Raw genomic sequence first — 20,591 nt, forward strand, 5'->3', positions numbered from 1 at the left:
AAAAAGACTGTTAAATCCCACTCAATGTTTTGAAAATTTACCACCTAGTGTTCTTGAAAATTATTTCTCCTGCATGAAGAGGACTAGAAAGAAGATGTAATTAACTGAAGAAAGATGTTCCTTGAGGTACAAAAATACCCACAAAAACAAACAAAAAGCCCAAACAACTAGAAATGGAAGTTTCTTAAATCAGAACATTTATTGGTGATTTGGGGAAGTCCAGAAGCTATAGTCCTTAAACCCCATTTCTTCTATGTTGTTAAACTTGTTGTCTTATCATCAATCAATAAATGGGAAGACAAATGCTATTTTGTAAATAGAAACTTGGGAATTTTACACCTCCTGTCATCTTTAAAAAGGGGACTTCTGGTAGTTTCTGGAAAGACTACTCAAAAAAATACCATGTTTTGTTTCAAGGTGGTAATTTTAAATATTAGTACAATATCTTCTACATCCCCCTGTGCCATTATGAGTTTGTTTAGAGCTATTTTTTTGTGTATGACTTAGTCTCAAATTTGCAATTTTTCTGACAGTGAAATATAAGATAACCACTACTGACCCTGATTATAGTCAGGATTTTACAGACTTATTCATATATGCTGAATTATTTTACACGTAATAACAATACGTATATTTATAAAATTCTTCTTTTCTACCTCCCTGAAGCTACACACTGACCAAGATAAAGGAGATGGGAATTTAAAATACATATTAACAGGAGATGGGGCTGGCAGTCTGTTCATTATAGATGAAAATACGGGAGATATTCATGCTGCAAAGAAATTGGACAGAGAAGAAAAGTCTCTATATGTGCTACGTGCCAAGGCTATAGACAGAAAAACTGGAAGACAAGTGGAACCAGAGTCTGAATTTATCATTAAAATCCACGATATCAATGACAATGAACCAAAATTCACCAAGGACATATACACCGCCAGTATTCCAGAGATGTCTAGAGTTGGTAGGTAAAAACTTATCGTTATGTAAAATGCCAACGGATTTGAGTTGATTTGGAAATTTTAAGTAATTTAAGTAATTTATTATTTGAGGCACGTCATATTTGAGGCACTTAATTCTGTGAATATCCATGGAACTATTTTTATTGCCACTAATATATTATAAATTATTAATTCTGCTTGTATGTTTCATCTTCACCTACTTTTTCATTCTTTTTCTACACTATAGGCTATTCTTTACACTTTTAACCCACCAGAACCATCCAGGAATGTAGCATATATGGTTGTCTTATAAGTTACTACATAGTGATTATAATTTGCATAAAATATATCCTTTTTGTATTTGTAATGTTTAATTTAACAAACCTCTCTGTACCTTTAGACAAAAACAACTTTAAACATGTAAGTATGTAAATCAATTACGGTCTCAAAAATCTTGCAAAAATATCTTCCTGAAAATGCAAAAAAACATTTGTTTGTTTGTTTTGTTGCTGTTGGCTTTCTGTGTCCATTTGGATGTTTTTCAATTTTCTTTTTCCTCTTTGGTAACAATATTAGTAGTTGCTGGTGTTTTGTTGTTTTGTTGTGCTTTTTTTATGGGGACATTTCTGGGTTTTTTAAGGTAACAAACATGAACCCCTTCCCCAAAACAAATAACTATTTTTGTTTTAAAAAATATTTGTCTTCATGGATAAAAACTTACAACTGTTCACGACAGCCACAATGAAAAGTAAAACCATGGAATCACAGTAGAAGATAGGTGAGAAATATAGCATGAAAGGAAAAAAAATTCTCTGAGTTTTTTTTAAATAATATAAAGTGATAGATAATATTCATCAGTGCATATTCATCAGCTCTTATCATGATTACCTAAATGTCCTGTTGTTTTATAGAGGAGATAGTGTCTCTGATGAATAAGCATAAAATACATAGGCTATGGGAAACAACTGACAGAAAAATCCTCAAGAGTTATTTACCTATCATGAATTACTGTAATGGCACACAAAATCAGCCCTCTACGATGGCATTGCTAGGAGACACCATAAAATACCAATCAATATTTGTCACTAATATGTGTCTTTGCAAAATAATTTCCAGAATCTAATAATTATCTCTGAAAACAGTAACTGAAGTATAACGGAACAGAAATTTATTTTATAACTCTCTTTTATAATCATGAGAATGGAATACCTACAATAATATGTACAATGCAAAGAGTCCCAGAATGGTTCTTTTGAAGATACATGGAAAATAGAGCAATCATTTCCATTCAGAATTTACTCTGCTGATAATCTGTGAAGGAAAAATGTTGGCAGCGCATCTGTCATGTTTAATTTGAAACATATTTGTAAGGAGGGAACTCTATAGGAATAGATAGGGTAAAAAACATAATGTCCATGCTTAACCATATCACTTAGCTCAACTTCATCAGAGTCAGTGAAGAAGCAGGAATAACAGACAAGAGAATAAGATCCAGTGCTTTGGCAATGGCTGTGAATTTTTAAATCTATGAAATATCTATGTTTGATAAGGATGATGACAGAATAAGAACCATCATGCAGTTTAAGATGAGAAAGTGTCCATAGAAGACCCAAGTAAAGGTGAGAATTAGAGGAAAATGATTTAAACAGTAACAGATGTGCCTTAGATTTCAATTTGAAGACATGAAAGTGATCTGAGTTACTTTTTGCTCTGTTTAGTTGACATTTGCATTTGGGGATATGAAAGCTACACTGGAACGGCAATTTTTAGCATTTGAAATATGGCCAAATCTTTTAGTTGGCTCTGGATTGTTGAATTTAAAATAGAATTTCAGGTTGGAGGATTGTGTAAAGTCATAAAGGAAGAACAAATTGGAAAATTATTGATTATATTAGGGTTATTGCTGCTGTGAAAGTAAGTGCATCTGAAAGAAAAGGACAGAAAATATATTGGAAATTGAAAGAAGGAAGAAAGGGAGGGAGGGAGGGGGGAGGGAAGGAAGGAAGGGAGGGAGGAAAGGGGGAAGGGGGAAGGGGGAAGGGAGGAAAGGAAAGGAAAGGAAAGGAAAGGAAAGGAAAGGAAAGGAAAGGAAAGGAAAGGAAAGGAAAGGAAAGGAAAGGAAAGGAAAGGAAAGGAAAGGAAAGGAAAGGAAAGGAAAGGAAAGGAAAGGAAAGGAAAGGAAAGGAAAGGAAAGGAAAGGAAAGGAAAGGAAAGGAAAGGAAAGGAAAGGAAAGGAAAGGAAAGGAAAGGAAACCTGAAATCCAAAAATGTAATTCAGAAAACCAGAAGACTTCAGAATAAAAAAATTGAGGGCTCCTGAAGTCTATGTGTTTGTCTGTAACAAAAGGAAGAATGCAAGAATAATGAAACAAAACCAAGAATCCCTGGAGAAGTGTGGTCTTCTTTACTAAAACTACATAAAACGAAAAATGAGCAGGTCGAATATTTGGGGGAAAATCTCAGTTTCTTCCCATCTTTCACTTCCTCCAGATGTTGCGTCTTTCTTCTTAGCTATTATGTTTGCCAAGTTCAACAAATATGACAGCAGATATTTATGAAAGCTCAGGAAAATGTCACTAAGATTGAGAAACTGAAGAGGAATCACCACTAGCAATCTTTCCAGCGGTGTGTGTATCTGTTATTCAAATGACATATCATACTAAATATTTCTCACTGTGTTACTAAATGTTTCTTGGAATAACGAGATCTAGAGCAAACAAGGGAAAACAAAAAGTCAACACCAATGACAGAATGTGTAATTTTCAGTACCAATATGCAAACTTCATTCATGTTTAACAACTTTGACAGTAAGAAAAGTGAAATTGTAACAGGGATTTTCAGCACAACCTATCCAAGTCCAGGGGGAAAGACGAATGTTTATTTGTGCACTAGTTTGTGCATATCCAATCTTATAATATCTACACTGCAGCCTTCAATCTATACATCGATTAGCTTTACTTTGCCTGAATAACAGCTGGTCATATATCTGGGTACACCTAAAATGCTTTGTAGTAAAGTTAGTATGGGGAGCAATCAAAGCCACTGAATTGAGCTGGCTGCATTACCACTTCAGATACATAGCTTTTATGGAAATGATCACGTAAAATGTTCACAGTGCTATTAACTTAAAAAAATTAAAGAGATTCTGAAACTCAGTAACATGGAATTTGTCATTAAAATCAGCTACTATACCGAAGAACTGGAAGATAATAACTGCAGTAGCTGTATTTTTCAAGAGTGCTAGAGTTGACTGGAAGAATCTTGAGATTTACGTCAGAAAAGTTAAACTGATTCAATAAAAAATAATTCTGTATTAAAAAAAAAAAAAAAAGAGAACATGCTAGACAGACCCATAAAGGTTAATCAAAACATAATATACAAAGTATAGGAGCAATAGACTTTCAGCATTTTTAACCTGATGGAATGCCAAAGCTATAAAATATAATCTTGACCACACTGAAGAGCAGGTGGATTTGAAGCATCGTCTATTCTGATTTAGTTATATTTTAGCAACACTATAGGAAGAAACCAGATAAGCTAAATACATATTATGCATCTTGAGAATAATCTTTTCACTTGCTTTTCATGTAGAAGGAAAAGTACAGCCCTGTTTGTGCTTAAAATGTACTCATTTAATCTTCAAGGCTTACACAAATAGAAGCTACAATCCAAGAATTTTTTCAAAGTGAAAGAAGATGGCTAAAAAAACCCAACATAAAATTAAATAAAAACTAACCCTATGCCTCATTATGAAAACAACTTTTCTCAGGATATAAATCAAGTTATTAAGATTTTTTTTTAAAGAGAAGCTAGCAATGAGATGTCCTTTGGAGTTCCATCCCTTTGACACCTGGCTCAATATTATTACATTTTCCCGTACATGCCTTGCTAATTTTAATGAGCAAGACTTATTATTTTTTCTCATTAAATATCTTTAGCATGCAGATGAGGAGTATTTCACAACATATTTTTAACCTTTAAATAGATTCTATTATGATAAAGGATAATGCCTAATTTAGCACTCATTTTGTTATACTTAACAGCTACTTTCTAGATTTATGGATCTAACCAGAGCCACCTCCTAGTTCAGAATTTCTTCATGACAAGATTTGTATAATGTATAAGGACAGAGGACCATATTTTTAATGTTTAAATATAAAATTTTTCTTTTTTTTCATTACTTTTATTGCCAATATAGTGAGAATAAAAGAGTTATTATTTAGCTGAGTGGTGAACTTTGATAGAAGGACATTACATATTAAATGTATATATATGTATATGTACAACCATTTTCTACTCAGGACTAAAAGATTACAGCATGCCTAAGCATGCTTCATGTCTAACAGATACTCTAAGTTATAAATATATATGTATATATATAAAATAAATAATCAGAGAAAACCATGTTAAATTGCAGCAAACCACACAGGATAATACACATTATTACAACCAATTTATCACCTTGCTGTTTTCTGTGAGTGCAGTGGAATATGCTAAACATCAATTACACAATGGTTGTGCCAGAAGATCCATTATCATTGTTCACTGTATAGGATCTCTTAAGAATCTATAAGCATCACCATTACTACTGAGTTTAAGGCTGCATTCTGATATTTATCTTTAGTTGCATCACATTTTCAGCATCAAAATCATAAACACAGATTTGTCATTTTGTATAGAAAACTCTTAAAAGAGCAAATAGGAACAAATTTGCTTTATGGTAAATTAAAAAAATGAAAGAAAGGGAGAGAAGGAGGAAAGCGGGAAGGGAAGGGAAGGGAAGGGAAGGGAAGGGAAGGGAAGGGAAGGGAAGGGAAGGGAAGGGAAGGGAAGGGAAGGGAAGGGGAAGGGAAGGGAAGGGAAGGGAAGGGAAGGGAAGGGAAGGGAAGGGAAGGGAAGGGAAGGGAAGGGAAGGGGGAAGGGAAGGGAAGGGAAAAAGAAGGGAAGGGAAGGGAGAGAAGAGAAAGAAGAGAGAGAAGAGAAGAGAAGAGAAGAGAAGAGAAGAGAAGAGAAGAGAAGAGAAGAGAAGAGAAGAGAAGAGAAGAAAAAACGAAAAAGAAGAAAAAAAAGAAAGAAAGAAAAAAAGAAAAAAAGAAAGAAAGAAAGAAAGAAAGAAAGAAAGAAAGAAAAAAAGAAAGAAAGAAAGAAAGAAAGAAAGAAAGAAAGAAAGAAAGAAAGAAAGAAAGAAAGAAAGAAAGAAAGAAAGAAAGAAAGAAAGAAAGAAAGAAAGAAAGAAAGAAAGAAAGAAAGAAAGAAAGAAAGAAAGAAAAAGAAAAAGAAAAAGAAAAAGGAAAAGGAAAAGGAAAAGGAAAAGGAAAAGAAAAGGAAAAGGAAAAGGAAAAGGAAAAGGAAAAGGAAAAAGAAAAAGAAAAAGAAAAAGAAAAAGAAAAAGAAAAAGAAAAAGAAAAAGAAAAAGAAAAAGAAAAAAAAGAAAAAAGAAAAAAGAGAAAAGAAAAGAAAAGAAAAGAAAAGAAAAGAAAAGAAAAGAAAAGAAAAGAAAAGAAAAGAAAAGAAAAGAAAAGAAAAGAAAAGAAAAGAAAAGAAAAGAAAAGAAAAGAAAAGAAAAGAAAAGAAAAGAAAAGAAAAGAAAAGAAAAGAAAAGAAGGAAGAACTGAACCAAATACAGTAACCCTCACATTTTCTATTTTTGAATTTGCTTATGTCAGCAAACATTAATCTACAGATGTGTGTTAAAGACTAAATGAAGATAGCTCTCATCTTTCATATTTCAGCAGGAAATAATTATGTTTTCTTCCTGCATGTTTTCCCTGCTTTCAGATGGTTATATAAAAAAAGAAAAAGCTAAGAGTGACTGTTTTGACTTTGCCATGAAAGCAAAGCTTATGAAAACTGCTTTTCTGACTTGCACAATTTCAGAATGCTAATTGCTAAGATATACTCTATTTTAAAATTAATTTTTGAATTAGCTTTAAGCAAAAGATATATTTCAAATAAATATTTTATCCACAAATTCATATTTTACATTTCGCAGTTAAAATGCAGTATCAGAATTCTTTTTAGTCAAACTAAGCATGATAGCCGAAATGCTGTAGCTAGAATACTTCTAACAATTCTATTTCAATTTGCCACCCTAACTAAAGAATTTCAAAATCTCTATAACTGTCAGAATCTGCTTATAGTTCTCTCTTTAAAATGCAATATTTTTAGCCTTTTAAAATTTATACTTAATTATTTGAATACACATTTTTTAATGGAAAAAAAATAATCCCTTACAACAAAAAGATGAAAATATAGAATAAGAGTCCAATGCCTCATAATAGTTTCTTAAAATAAGCCATCAATGTGAAAAAAAGCCTCTTTTTGTTTAACAGTTTAAAATGTAAAATTATTTTTTTCAAGAAATTTGGGGTATTTGAGGGTTTTGTCAGTTTTGGACATGCATTCTCTTAGAATAATGCATAACATTTTCATTTACAATAAGCTTGCTGCATTTTTATTAGGAAAGTACATGAAATGCTTTATAAAATGTTTGTGTTTGGCATGAGGCAAAAATTATTCAGAAGAGCATGAATAGGTACTTTAAAATTTTGTATTTCCCATTAAAAAAAACAAAACAACAAAACAAAACAACCAATGCAACGGACTAGATAATATTTTTTTTTTACTTAAACTGTTCTATCATTTTTATAGTTATGTATATAGTATGGCAGCATATTTTGGCTCTTCAAGAAACAGAGTGAAACTATCCTCAGAGGAAAATCTGTGAGTTTACAACACTCCCAAATAATTACAAGATATCAAGAAACAAATAATCTTGCATTCTGATCCAAACGAAAAGCAGTAGTTTCCTTTTAGGATCCAAACAATCAATGTAACTGACTTTTAACAATAATATTTTGGGATTATTATAATTTTGCAGCTCTATTCAACATCCAAACATAACATATGGAATCAGAAGTAAACATTAATTTGTATATTATTTTTTCTCCCTCACAGCTTTGTTAATTTTTATCTTTCCATAAATCATTTTAAACACTAGTGATACTACAATATTCTTTGTTACTGACTCAGAAAAATAACTTAAAGAATATAATACAAGCAATCACATAAAGCTAGTATGCTTATATTATGTATATATATTTGTGAAGGCAAAGAGAAAACTTTAATAAAGATGTAATATTTTTTAAATTTAGGAAATTTTCATACATCATCAGAAATACCATCGTTTCTTTAAAGCTTATGCAGAATGTACTAATCTCACACTTGAAAAAAATTCATACTGCACATTCAGAAAAATAAGGACAAAAATTAACAAGATTTAAAGCAGTGCTTCTGAAGAATTTAAATCATTCACAAATTTAAGCTTTACAGAAGTTTTTTTAACATTTCAGATAAGCAGACCTCATGTTACAGCCAAAAGGAGTGACACTGTTCTTTTGGCATCCCTGATCCTAGTTCTGCTGTCTTATGCCTTACCCACTGTCCCTCTAAATCCCAAACAGAAAAGTTTAAGGACCTAAATATAAAAAAAAAAAAAAAAAAATGTATTGTACAAGTCAGTGTTCTTTTTTTTCACTATTTTGTTCCCTAGGTCAGATCATATGAGGTTAGATTCCAGAGGTGGGGTTAGGGTAGTGACAGGAGCATGCAAAGTATAGCAAGTAAAAGCAGGAGAGACTCTTCCATCCATCAGTATCTAACCTCAGCTGAAAATTCATTTGAGATACTAATTTTTCTTCAGCTACAGAATCCTCATATTTTCTAAACAGGACTTCTCACATTCTTTCTTGTCTTTTTCTTTTTTTTTTTTTTTTTTTTTTTGCGGGGTGGGTGGGGAGAGCAGAACACACCACAGGTCTTAAACCAGACTTGTCTATTCACCCCCAGTGAGTAACCATTTACTCTTGATGCTAGGAAAAAGAAAATAAAAAATGGGATTTTGTAGAAGTGGTGTTGACAAGTGAAGGTAGCTAGCACTTGCTGTAAATACAGGAAGCTATAATTAATTCTCATATTTCTGTCCTGTGGTAACTGAGCCCCTGTCAACTCACTTTTAGAAGTTTGTAACCTCTTCTGAGCTCCCATAAATCTCCATTTGCTCACCCTTATTGAGGTTCTGGTCTGAACTATTTCTTGTAGGGAAAAATAAGACGACAGCAGTTCAAATGTTGCAATTAGTAAACAGGACAGGTTACTTTTAAAACACTATATGGGACTTTAGGATTTGTAAACTTCGGAGATGAAGTTTTAAGGTGACCAGAAACTCATTTCATCTCATCTCGGTATGTCTCATTTTTACCACTAATTATTGGGAGACTAGGACAGCTTTACTCCATACATATGTTGAAATGTGTTCAGCTACCGCAGCAACGGACATCACAGCACCTTTGGGTTGCTAGTCTTCCCGCCAAGTGGAATTTTCAGACCCAGGCTATGCTACATGTGGCTCCCCTTTACATCTCTCTGAAATAATTCAACGGAATGCTGTTTCTCTGGCTACTTTATTGCAAGAAATTTATTATTTTGTATGACCTCTGTGCAGTGAGAACAAAACAAAACAAAAAAAAACGAGGCCTGGACCTCTCCAGATCAAAGCTTGAAATTAACATTTAAAGTTCCTATATGATATTTATACTAAAAATTGTTTGTTGTATCCATTTTCCTTCCTTTTGTAGATTTTCAAGTGTAACACTATAATCGCTAAACAAAAGTGTAATGGGCCTGGATTCTTTACTTAGTACTTTTGCTCATACTGCAATGCGGTACAATGGGATATATTCTGCATTGTTGGAGATGCTGTCCTCCTGGTAGGATGTTAAACCAGGGTCCTTTCATCTTTTATGGCTTCACACCTAAAAAAAGTAAAATTCTCACTGACATTCTGAAAATATCAAGGAACAGCCATGCTGCTTCAGCCAGTAGATATATTTCTCTTGATACAAACATACACCCTTCAGCATAAATGTTTACAATTCACACCCATGTGCAACCTATTTTCAGAGCCACTGTAAATTTTGAGTCCCTATGCATGATGTGAATTTACAGGCACCTAATTTATTCCCTTGTGAGTTCTTGCAGCTACCAGCCACCAAACAATTTTGTTTATTTTAGGCAAGCTACAGTATAAGAGATGCGATGAGCCCCCTCTCACACTTTCGTGACCATATTGAAGCCACGGCAATTGACCTGCTGGTACTAAGGACTGGAATAGCTGGGACTAATTAACATTAGAAATATTAGGAACACCTAATGTCTTTATCAGAAGGAACATTTCAAATAGAGGCATACATGTGTTATATCCTTTATTAAAACTAAAACATAGTTAGTAGCAGTAGTAGTGGAGGTTATCTGTTGTCTAAGTACAGACCTTGCTCTTAAAGTGATAACATTAGTGTCTCTATATCACGCAATTACACAAGATCCTGTCCTGGCACCATGTAGTTAAACTACTTGTTTAGTTTTAGGTGCCTGAAAAAAGTCCTTTTCTTCACTGAAATGATTTTTGAGAATGGGATTTCACAAATGTAGGCTGGGAAGACTGTATACACAGATCTAAGTCAGGAATTGTAATTAACGATATATAAGTTAAATCTGCTTGAGAGCTGGTTATATGTAGCCATAAAATACATCTACAAATTATATTGAAAACTATTATTTTTTTTTATTCTGGTGAAACAAAGCACATCTGGAATGCTTATTTAGGCTTATCTTCTGAAGAGATAAGCTTTTCAGTTTTAAAAAACAAAGGCAGCTTTCTCAATGTCTGAATATATGTTTTAGTTGTTAATGTTAGGCAGCTGAGTGTAAAATGTTAGATTTATATTTTTAAATCATTCTAACAAACACATGCATTCATCTGTTTTGAAAGTAAACACAAAGGCATATTATTTTGAGGTTTGTTTGGGGTTTTTTACCATATTTCTTTATAACTTCTAGGTATTTCCAGTATGTGTGATACACAACAGATTTCAGTGTACATCAAGATGCTTTGACATAATTTTCAGTCTTCCAAGGAGGCAACAGTGTCATGAAATGAATCAATTTATCGCAAAACAAAAGGGCCAGACTCCTACACCTTTATTTTTCCCATTTACCACATTTCGTGAGTTATCCCCCTCCACCCCTACCCCTCAGTTTTAGTAGAGCTGCTGAGAAACGAAAGCTTTGTCTCATGTGAATCTGAATGATTAGGACTACTTCTATTACAAAGGGTTTAGCAGTAGCATATGGGCAGCCTAAGAGTAGCAAGCTCAGGAAAGGAACGTTACTCCCCCAAAAGAAGTCCACTGTTCTCCCTAAAAGAGACCATCAAATGGCTCTCCATTGAAGTGGAAAGACTGAATGCCCAGAATGGATAGACTATCGTTAAATAAGTAAATTTCTCCCTTAAAATGTAGTAGTAGATATAAATGTTTATATATATTGCAGAAATAAAAGATAACATTTCTTTTAATTAGATCATAAAAATAGGTTTAAGAATTGATAATAAGTTTCTGGCAAGATAGAAGATTAATTACAGAAATGACAGTTGCTGCATGTGTGGTTTTCATTGTTCAATTAGCAATTCAGCTCAAATTCTATTATGCATCACCATTTTTACTTCTTGACAGTCTCATAGTAAGTTTGGAAATATTGTGTCATACACAGCCTTTTCTTGAGAAAAAGAAGGTAAGAAAGGTTTTATCCTGGATTATCTTGTCTAACTCCTGATTATTTGAAAACTACTTCATATTATTCCCACTGAAACAAATTTATATTTTACTAAGTACATGGAACAAGATAAGTTACATCATTTCTCATGGTAATCACTGTATTTCTCTTAATACTTTCCAAAATTCACATGCGCAAGTTTTCACTATGATAGCAATCTTGATGTACATCAGAAACTCAAAGTTTAGCCCTAAAAGGTGGCAATTATTAAAAAGTATTTCTTTTTAAGCTTCCTTTTTTGCTCTTAAGTGAAACCTTTAGAGATTGTACAGAGGACTTCAGGTAACTACTTTTGAGAAAAGGGCAAAGCAGAAAACTTCATTTAACAACACCCTGAAAGTAGTGATGAAATTACATCCTTATGATTACTTCGTTATTTTAGAATCTATTTCATTATTTAGAAGCTAAAAATTATACATAGGACTGAAAACTTGGTTGAAACTGTTGGCTATGAATTGAGATATTTAATCAATAGATAACAGCATTGCAGCCTTTACAAACTTCTCTTACTAGTGTCAATGGGGACAAGCTTTTCCTAAGTTTATAAAAAACAGCTAAAAGGTTTTTCCCTCTTTTGGAGTATTCAAGAAATTAAGGTTGGGCAAAAGGTCAAGATCACCAGCTCTCATCTTTATAAAGAAAACAAGTGGTAGATTTCCTGTGACTGACCTGCCTTGGATGGAAGCTGTCAGTTCATAAAACTGGCCTAATTCCACATACTCCTTAAAAGCATTGTAGGCAGAAAAAGAGTAACCAAGGTGATTAACTGCCATATTATGACGTTATTTGTTGCTCTTTCAGCATACTGCTTTCATTAACAACTAATTCTAGTTGGTACAACTTTAATATATGCATAGAACCTCCAGGCCCAGAAACATGCTACTGGTGAGTTTCATTGCTATTCTGAGTGAATTTTGAGGATCATTTTGTAATTAATTCTTTCCACTATTTTTTCATTTCTTTTTTTTTTTTTTTTAATAGGGTGCAGATAATTGCTCTGCTTAAAAGAAGTTTTCGAATTTTAAGTATTTACACCATGTTGAACAAAATAAAGATTTCTAAACTGAAGTTCATTTATGATAGATGGCAGATCATTTTATACCGTAGCTCTTTAGTCACTAAGAAGCACAGTGTAAAAGCTAGTTAACATTAGCACTTGAAAAAGTCTGACTACTTTTTTCTCTGCCTCAGCTCTGCCGTTTGACGTCACCAGTGTTGTATCAGAAGTGACTTTCTATATGGTGAGGAAGTGAAAAAGAGCTTCCCAAAGGAATAAACATACACAGAGTTGTTTACTTACCAATATTTCAAAATAATTCTCATTCTTCTTGCTATTTCTCGCTTGTTATTGCATTCATAATACTTTTCAAATTCTCACACAGAGCATCTGATGCACTTCGCAATTGCAATTGCTTCCAAAAGAAAACTAAAGTTACTGTGTCAAGGTCTTGAACAGCTTGAAGGCAAGGGCTTGAGGTTTTGTTCAGTTATAGCCATTCTTTCCTAGTTCAGTTTCAGACATTATATTACAATGGAGTATTCATTGTTATTGCTGGCAATAACTTCTAACCCAAGAAGCATTTCAGGCAGATTAAAGACAGAGTAGTTCAGTTATATTTCATCTTTCTATGTGGTGAGACAATCATTAACATATTTACTTCTTCAATGCAAGATCTAATAACACAATATAAAATGTGACATAATCTTGTCATAAAAAAAGGAAGCATTGGACAAAACCTCAAAACACCAAAGCGCAACACACACACGAGATTATCAGAATTATTTCTAGTACCCATCTACAAAAGCTAGCACTTCTAGACTGACTTCTAGACCAGGCATTATGTGAGACTATATACAACCAAAAATAAAAGACAGAGTGTTTTCAAATGAAATTAAGTTTCACCTCATACAGCAGACTATTAAAAAGCATCTATTTTGTATAATGTGATTTGTGAACTCTTACATCTCCTGTTTTATGCCACCTTTTTCCATCCTATATATTTTTTATACAGTTCTTTTCAATATATATGGCTGAACTGTATTTTAAGTACCTTTTTATTTTTCCAATGTTATTGCTCCTTTAAGTTCCTTTATCAAATTGTGTTTCTATACAAAAGAGCAAACTTCACCTTGCAATTCCCTATTTCTTAAGCTTTCTATGTCAAAACATAATAGTCATATCTAAACCTTATTTAGCCCTACTCTTTGTATTGAAAGCGGTCTGAAGTGATACAGTCCAACTTATGCAGTAACGAGATCCTTGTTGGTGAGTTTTACATATTCCCAGGCATTTCAGGCTTAGGTAGTGCCATGTGACTGCTCCTAGTTCAGAATTTCTCCAGCTTGTCTTCCAGGCATAGATTCCTATCCAGAGAGAAAAACCTGCTCTCAAAAGCAAAAGCGGTTAAAGAGCTCTCAGAATTTCTGAAAATCACTTAAACTTTTACTCATGTCATCAGCAGGGGCATCTCCATAGTATCTCCATGTGAAAATAGTCCTTGGAGCCATGCTATCTATCTGAGCTAACTCCCTGTCCGCTTATCTTCCTTAGGCTTTTAGCCAACAAAATTTTTAATTTTGCCTCCAGAGGTTTTCCAGAGCTCTCCCTAATCTTTTCAGCTTGTAAACGTAATCCACTTCTAAAATCTTCTCTCAGTGAACAAATTTGATGAATGGCAGATTGTCATTATGCTGGAAAACAGGAAACAAGCTCAAGAGCTTCTCCTTTAGGGAGATAAAGTCCTTCCTACCTCTCCACTTACCCCAGCTGGCCTTCTATTTCTGAAAACAAAACAGCCTTTCTGCTTTGAGTGGAGCCCTCTCATAAATGGAGCTAGATATACATACATATACACAAGTTCTCTGTAAAAATTAGAACTTTTCAGTAACTGCCAATTTTGACAGAAGTTGACTTGAGAAAAAATAGAAAGGAAGCTGTTTGGTAATGTAAAAAGCATCTTGTTTCAGCATTTCTGATTTTTTTTTAAATTTCTGAATTACTTCTTGAAAACTTTATATGAGAAGGCCAAAGTCTGAACCAAGCATTTTTCTTAAAAATCAAAATTTTGAATTGATATGAAATCCAACTTTTATAAAAATATGTCAAAATAAAGCTCAAAATGCATTTTCAAGTTACAGAGTTCCCTTTGGAAAAGAAATGTCAGGGTTCTGAATGATATTTAAATCACTATCTATCATTTTTCATCCAACATTCATGGTGGAATCTTGAAACATACAGTGCTAACAACATAATCTACTCATTTTCTTCACCCAAGATAGAGATTACTGTTGAAAATGAAGGTTGCAGAAAAAGTTATCCATAAAAGCAGCATTTTCAAAAAGACACAGATATATTCTTCTAACTGTCAGAAACTGTTCTAATTCATGTTAGCTAAAGGAGCGAAGTAAGAACATGTGTTGCATGCTGAAGAGTATGACTCTAAATGAAAAGGTAGCAAAACGTACATCTTGATCTCTTCTAGTAGAAGACCTCTTTTCCTCTGTAGGGTATTTACTTCAGCTTTGCAATGCACTCTGATATCATGCTATAAGACCTAATTATAACAGAGGGACTCTTTCAAAGACTGAATGGCACAAAAAAATAGAAAGTATTTTAAATACAGTTCAGAAAAGAGCTGTTATTTCAAATTCTTTTTCAAATTTATGGCTCACTCCTCATGATTTCTGGAAATCTGTGTTAGTGGGACTCAGTTCTGACACTCAGTTACACCATCCCAGATACGGAGTGATGTTCTTTCTAATTCAATTTTCCGTTTTTGACTCTACATTCTTGCATGCACATACATGCATACATACACATACTCACACACAGGCACGCATACAAAGACACTACTTGCACAGATTTAGTCATCTTCTCTCAGGTTATCTTCACAATCATGCTTCTGTATTTTTTTACCCTTACATTAGGACTCTCTATCCACCATGGATGTGTTGTCAAAATGCTTAAGCTTCCTGACACAAATGTACATCTAAGCAAACAAAAAAAAGAAAAAAAACCCAAACCAACCACAAAAAAAAACCCCACAAAACCAAACAAGTCCCCTATCCCCAATGTTTCAGCACTCATAAAGATTGGCAAATTCAATGCTTTCAGCATTGAATTTGCTGTTTCTTGATTATTATATACAGACATAGGAAAAGTCTTTGAGACACAAACAAGTCAATCTCAATGCTGTGTGAAAGATGTATTGAGAATTCATCTAAATAAAACCCCCAAAATAACCTCAAAACAAAACAAAAAAAAAAAGAAGAGAAAATTAGACATTCCTCTTGAGAACTCTGAGATTCAGTTCACATTTTGAGATGGGATAGGCTTGCTAGGTGAGCTTGAAGTTCACTTTGTTTTGTGATGTTTTCACTCTTTAAGCAGCTATTGTACTCACTGCCACATTTTCTCTGTCATCTTTCACACCAGTTTGCTTGTGTGGTATATTAGATCATGGTTTGCTGCCAGAGGCCAACCGTACTGTTCTCTCACTCTCCCTCCTCAACAGGACAGGTGAAGAAAATAAGAAGGAAAAGCTTACGAACTGAAATAAAGACAGGGGGATCACTTACCAATTACCATCAGGGGCAAAACAGTCTCAACTTGGGAAAATTAATTTAATTTATTTCCCATTAAAATTAGATTTGGACAGTGAGAAACAAACAGAGAAAGTAAAACACCTTCTCCCCACCCACAATTCTTTCCAGGTTCCTCTTCATTCCTGTTCATGTTAGCATCTGTGGAAGTGCCTCAGAAAAATCCTAGTTTCTAACATAGCATCTCGATTTCTATGTTAAAATATGCCAACTTCTGCTGACTAATATGGGATAAAGGCTGCTTGTGAGGCAATCTAGACTGTAAATAAACAAATTTTAAAAAATGCACCCAGATTCTGTGGGTACTATTCAGGTGGGGGTGAGGAATTGGCATAGTTGTCCTTAATTTAAAAGATCCAAACTGTTTTTGTATTATTACCAATTATTTCATTATTCGTTACTGAGCTCCTTTGTTTCACTGCCTTTTCAGACCCCAAAAGCTAACATAAGTTTATTTTCTCATAAAAAGAAAAAGCTGCACAAACATTGCCTATTTTCTGTGAGGATCCTATCTTATAATACAGCAGACTGTTGGCAGAGAAGAGAGTGAACTGCGTGATGACGACAAATTTTCTGAGTGTATACTTGTTAACTGTTTTTCATGATTGTACTATTAGTTTACTAGAAAGCAGTAGCTGTTATAACACTATTTTTTTCACCATTCTACAAAGTCTGACAAATAAAACATCAATAATTTATAAACTATAATAAGATCTCATTTTATATAAGATCCACTTGAATTATCTGGTAGTAATCTCCAAAATTTCTGTACCATTACAGTTTCTATGCTCTCCTCAGGAATCATACTGCACTTGAACCTCAAGAAACAAAGATATACATTCTGATGTATATTTTCTTTTAAATCAAACCAATATGTCAGGGAAAGAAACTTAATGTGCGTTCAGAGTTTTTACAACCACACTCAAAACACCTGTGTCAGCCCAAAGACAGTGCCTATATCAGGAGGCCACAGCAATAAGTTTTCCTGATGAAAATATTTTGAGGGGGTTTTTTTGGGGTGGAAGGAGGGGATGGACATATCAATTTCCCTTGATTCTTAACTTTTAGATGATACAGTGGCACATAGTGTAAGCGTCATTCTACCGATGACTTCTACTTTTTTTATAGGATATGAAGTGATATTGACTCCCCTTTCCCTATTAGCTTTGAAGAGACATGGGATTTAGTTTATTAGCTTTTTTGAAAACAGGTAGGACTCATAGAACATTACATTAGTCAAGAAACAGTGTTAATTCTTTTGTCCATATAAGCAGTTCTTCCAGACACTGCTATTGATAGGTTGTTCTTAAAGATTCATTTCTTTGGGATTTTCTTCATGTCTCAGCTTGGCACACAGATGACCTTCAATTGTTTAACCTGGCAAAAAGTAATCTAGATCGCTGATGGCAAAAATCCTCTTCGGATTTTGATTTATTGTGACAAAGCATTTCTACAACTTTGTTCTGCTGGTTTGTTGCAGAGAAAGTAATCATCGCCTTTTGCCATGCTGTTCAGATAACCTGAAATATTTGGAATCATTACTATTATGTGGGTAAAACTATTATGTGTAAAGTGGTATTATGCACTGTGAGAAAATAGATGCATCAAACAGGACCTAATAATAATGTGAGCTTTCATAAATCTATTTTGATTATTCTGGGTTTCTACTTTCCCCAATGCCTTTTGCACATGGAAGAGTGACAGGAGAGATTATTCGCTTTAGTTCCATTAGTCACAGGCAGATAAGTGTCTTCTAAATTTACAGTCAAGACATACTTGCCTGCAAGTTATCTGGTTGAATGTCAATCTAGAGGAATGTAAGTGAAGAAAAAAAAAAATAGGAAATTATATCACTTAAGTGGACAGTGCTGACTAGACCTTTGTCTTATAAGGAAAGTATAACATAAAAAGTAAAACATAAAAATTACCCAGCCAAAAATAGGGTAAAGAGCTTCTCAGTTGGCCTTCTGCCCTTGGCAAGGAGTTTGAAGAACGTTTACCCTTCTAGCTATTGGGCTGCCTGTGTTTATCCATACAGGCTCTAGATTGTGGCAGCAAAAAGTATCCTGACATCTTTAAAATTGCTTAGAAAGAAAAGCTGAGGAACAGTTTTATTCTTTCATATATTTTTATAAGGAAGTCTTTACAGAGGCTTTTATTTGTTTCTAATCTATATACTAAATGTATTGGCTCACAATGCTGTTAATCCCATATAGGCTATATTCTCCCCATTGTGATCACAGGACACGGGTGAGCCATTTTCATACAAAATAATTGAATGTTGAGAAAATGTAATTGTAGTTTAATGGCAATTATTTGCCAATAGGGGAATAACTTTGATCAAAAGAGAAAAATAAAATAAAACAAATTCCAGAATTTCTTATTGTAAAACCAAGCTATTTTTTTTAATAATCTTAAAAATTAGTTAGGATGAGACAAAATATTTTCTTCAGTCTGACTTCAGATATTTGAAGATGGTCATCTAAGCAAAAAATTAGTATGGGGAAATTTGCTTTAGCTTAATTTACTAGTAAGCCAAAGTTAAGAATCGTAATGATACTTTCCACACAGCAGTTACCTATCTTAAAGTGAACAGTTTCAAAACTGTTTGATCACCAAAACACCCAATGATATGTTTGGTTTCAGACAAGTCAGTCCCTCCTGTGTACTTGAAGCTTGAGTCTTAAGTGATAATGATGTAGTCACAAGGAAGATATTTTATTTTATTGTCTGCTTGGGTAGGATAACAGTGGATTTATCCACCAGATGCTGTTCAGTTTTTTACAGAATTCAGTGCTGAAACAACGATATGTGGTTGACAAAAAGTAGGTACCATCATAAAATCTGCTGCTTCCTTTTTTTGTACCCATTTAGGAACATCTGTTTTTCAAGTGACAGCCACAGATGCTGATGATGCCAACTATGGAAACAGTGCCAAAGTAGTGTACAGCATTCTCCAGGGACAGCCATATTTTTCAGTGGATCCAGAAACAGGTTAGCAATTTTCAGTCTTTTTGCAATGACAGAGGTGTGATGCAAGGATCAAGACACTTTTCATTTGCATTTAAATATTGGAACAGGTCTATGGTATATGGCTTGCCACAAAGTTGAAACATATTTTCTAAATGAAAACTGAAATCACAATTAAAGTGTCAAAATAATATTATTGCAGAAGAAAAACCATTTTACTTAACATGGTAGCATCTGGAAGATGACTGGTAAGTGTAAAAAGTCAACAGGTCAGAAAGGATGTAGGATATTTTAAAGAATACAAAGAATCATGAAAGTATTTAAGATTAATCTACACCAATTTCTGAGAATTCCATCTGTTTCTCCTTAAGAAAACAAAAAGGGAGCTGGATAATTTCAGAATGTAAGGCTAAAAAAAATAAATTCCCAAAGGCTATTCAATCCTAAAAGTTTGTAATAGATTCTTGACCACTAAAAATTTTTAATTCAAGATGCTTTTTGAAACTGTATTCTGATCCCAACTACTATTAGAAATGAAGCAAGAAACATTAATGTTTTTAAATTGCAAGGCATGCCTGGAAGCCCTTTTCGTTGTACAGGAAATCAGATAAAAAGACACAAAGAAAAAAACCTTGTATGAATTTTGCGTATTTATAATCCAAAATTTGGTCTCAAAAAAAGAAATCATGACCACCACTCTTCCCCACTCCAGGTACCTAATCTTAAGGCACATAAAACTTAACAGACATTGCATTAGGTTTTTCTTGGATTTTATCAAAATTCTTCAACCTTGCAAAGCCACCACACCTCTAAATAAAAAAAGTTCTTCTGGGCTCTGGATCCTGGGAGGATTTAGGTAATTTCTCTGTTCAGGGTATGGGATTTTTAGTTTTCTTACCTGAGGATCCTACTCTATTTGTGTGTTGTACAACAGTCTGATACATTTAAAATACATTTATGAAACTCTTGAGATCAGCCACTCAAAAAAGATTTTGCAACACTAATTTTACAATCTTATCCAATTTTTTATTATCTATAGCCCTAGATGATTTACAGTGCCCATCACTGGGCATTAAAATATATGATCTATTGCAGTCCAAAAGAATTAATCTAGTTCATAAAAGAGTTCAGCCTGTGCTATAATATCAAAACCTCACCAGGACTGGAAATTACATAATGCATTAAAATAATAACTGGGCATGCTAGCTAAAAGCTTAATTAATTCAACAAATATATTTATATTTTTGTCATTAAAAGAATAACTAGATTGATTTAGCACATCACAAACAATGAATAATGTCTCTGTTACATTTAATTTCCTTTTTTTTTTTAAATCACATTCTATCAGCCATAGACTGAAAGGCTTATTTCAGTATACCTTGTGTTGATGGCTGTGCATATGTTGATGGT

General features: G+C 33.5%; 1 protein-coding gene across 2 annotated transcripts in view; it reads left to right on the forward strand.

Annotated features, from left to right (window-relative positions):
- CDH9 (cadherin 9) overlaps positions 1-20,591 on the forward strand; it is a 92,496-nt gene that overhangs the window by 49,784 nt on the left and 22,121 nt on the right. Inside the window, exons 3-4 of one of the 2 annotated variants that reach the window (XM_061346686.1) lie at positions 667-961; positions 19,086-19,205. In XM_061346686.1, coding sequence (XP_061202670.1) covers positions 667-961; positions 19,086-19,205 — 415 coding nt within the window. The remainder of the gene's footprint in view (positions 1-666; positions 962-19,085; positions 19,206-20,591) is intronic. The other variant, XM_061346687.1, reaches the window with a different exon arrangement.

The sequence above is a fragment of the Neopsephotus bourkii genome, unplaced genomic scaffold (assembly GCF_033783945.1).
Source record: "Neopsephotus bourkii isolate Nb327-2 ecotype Australia unplaced genomic scaffold, CSIRO-AGI_Nbou_v1 NB_272, whole genome shotgun sequence".
Taxonomy (NCBI): Eukaryota; Metazoa; Chordata; class Aves; order Psittaciformes; family Psittacidae; genus Neopsephotus; species Neopsephotus bourkii.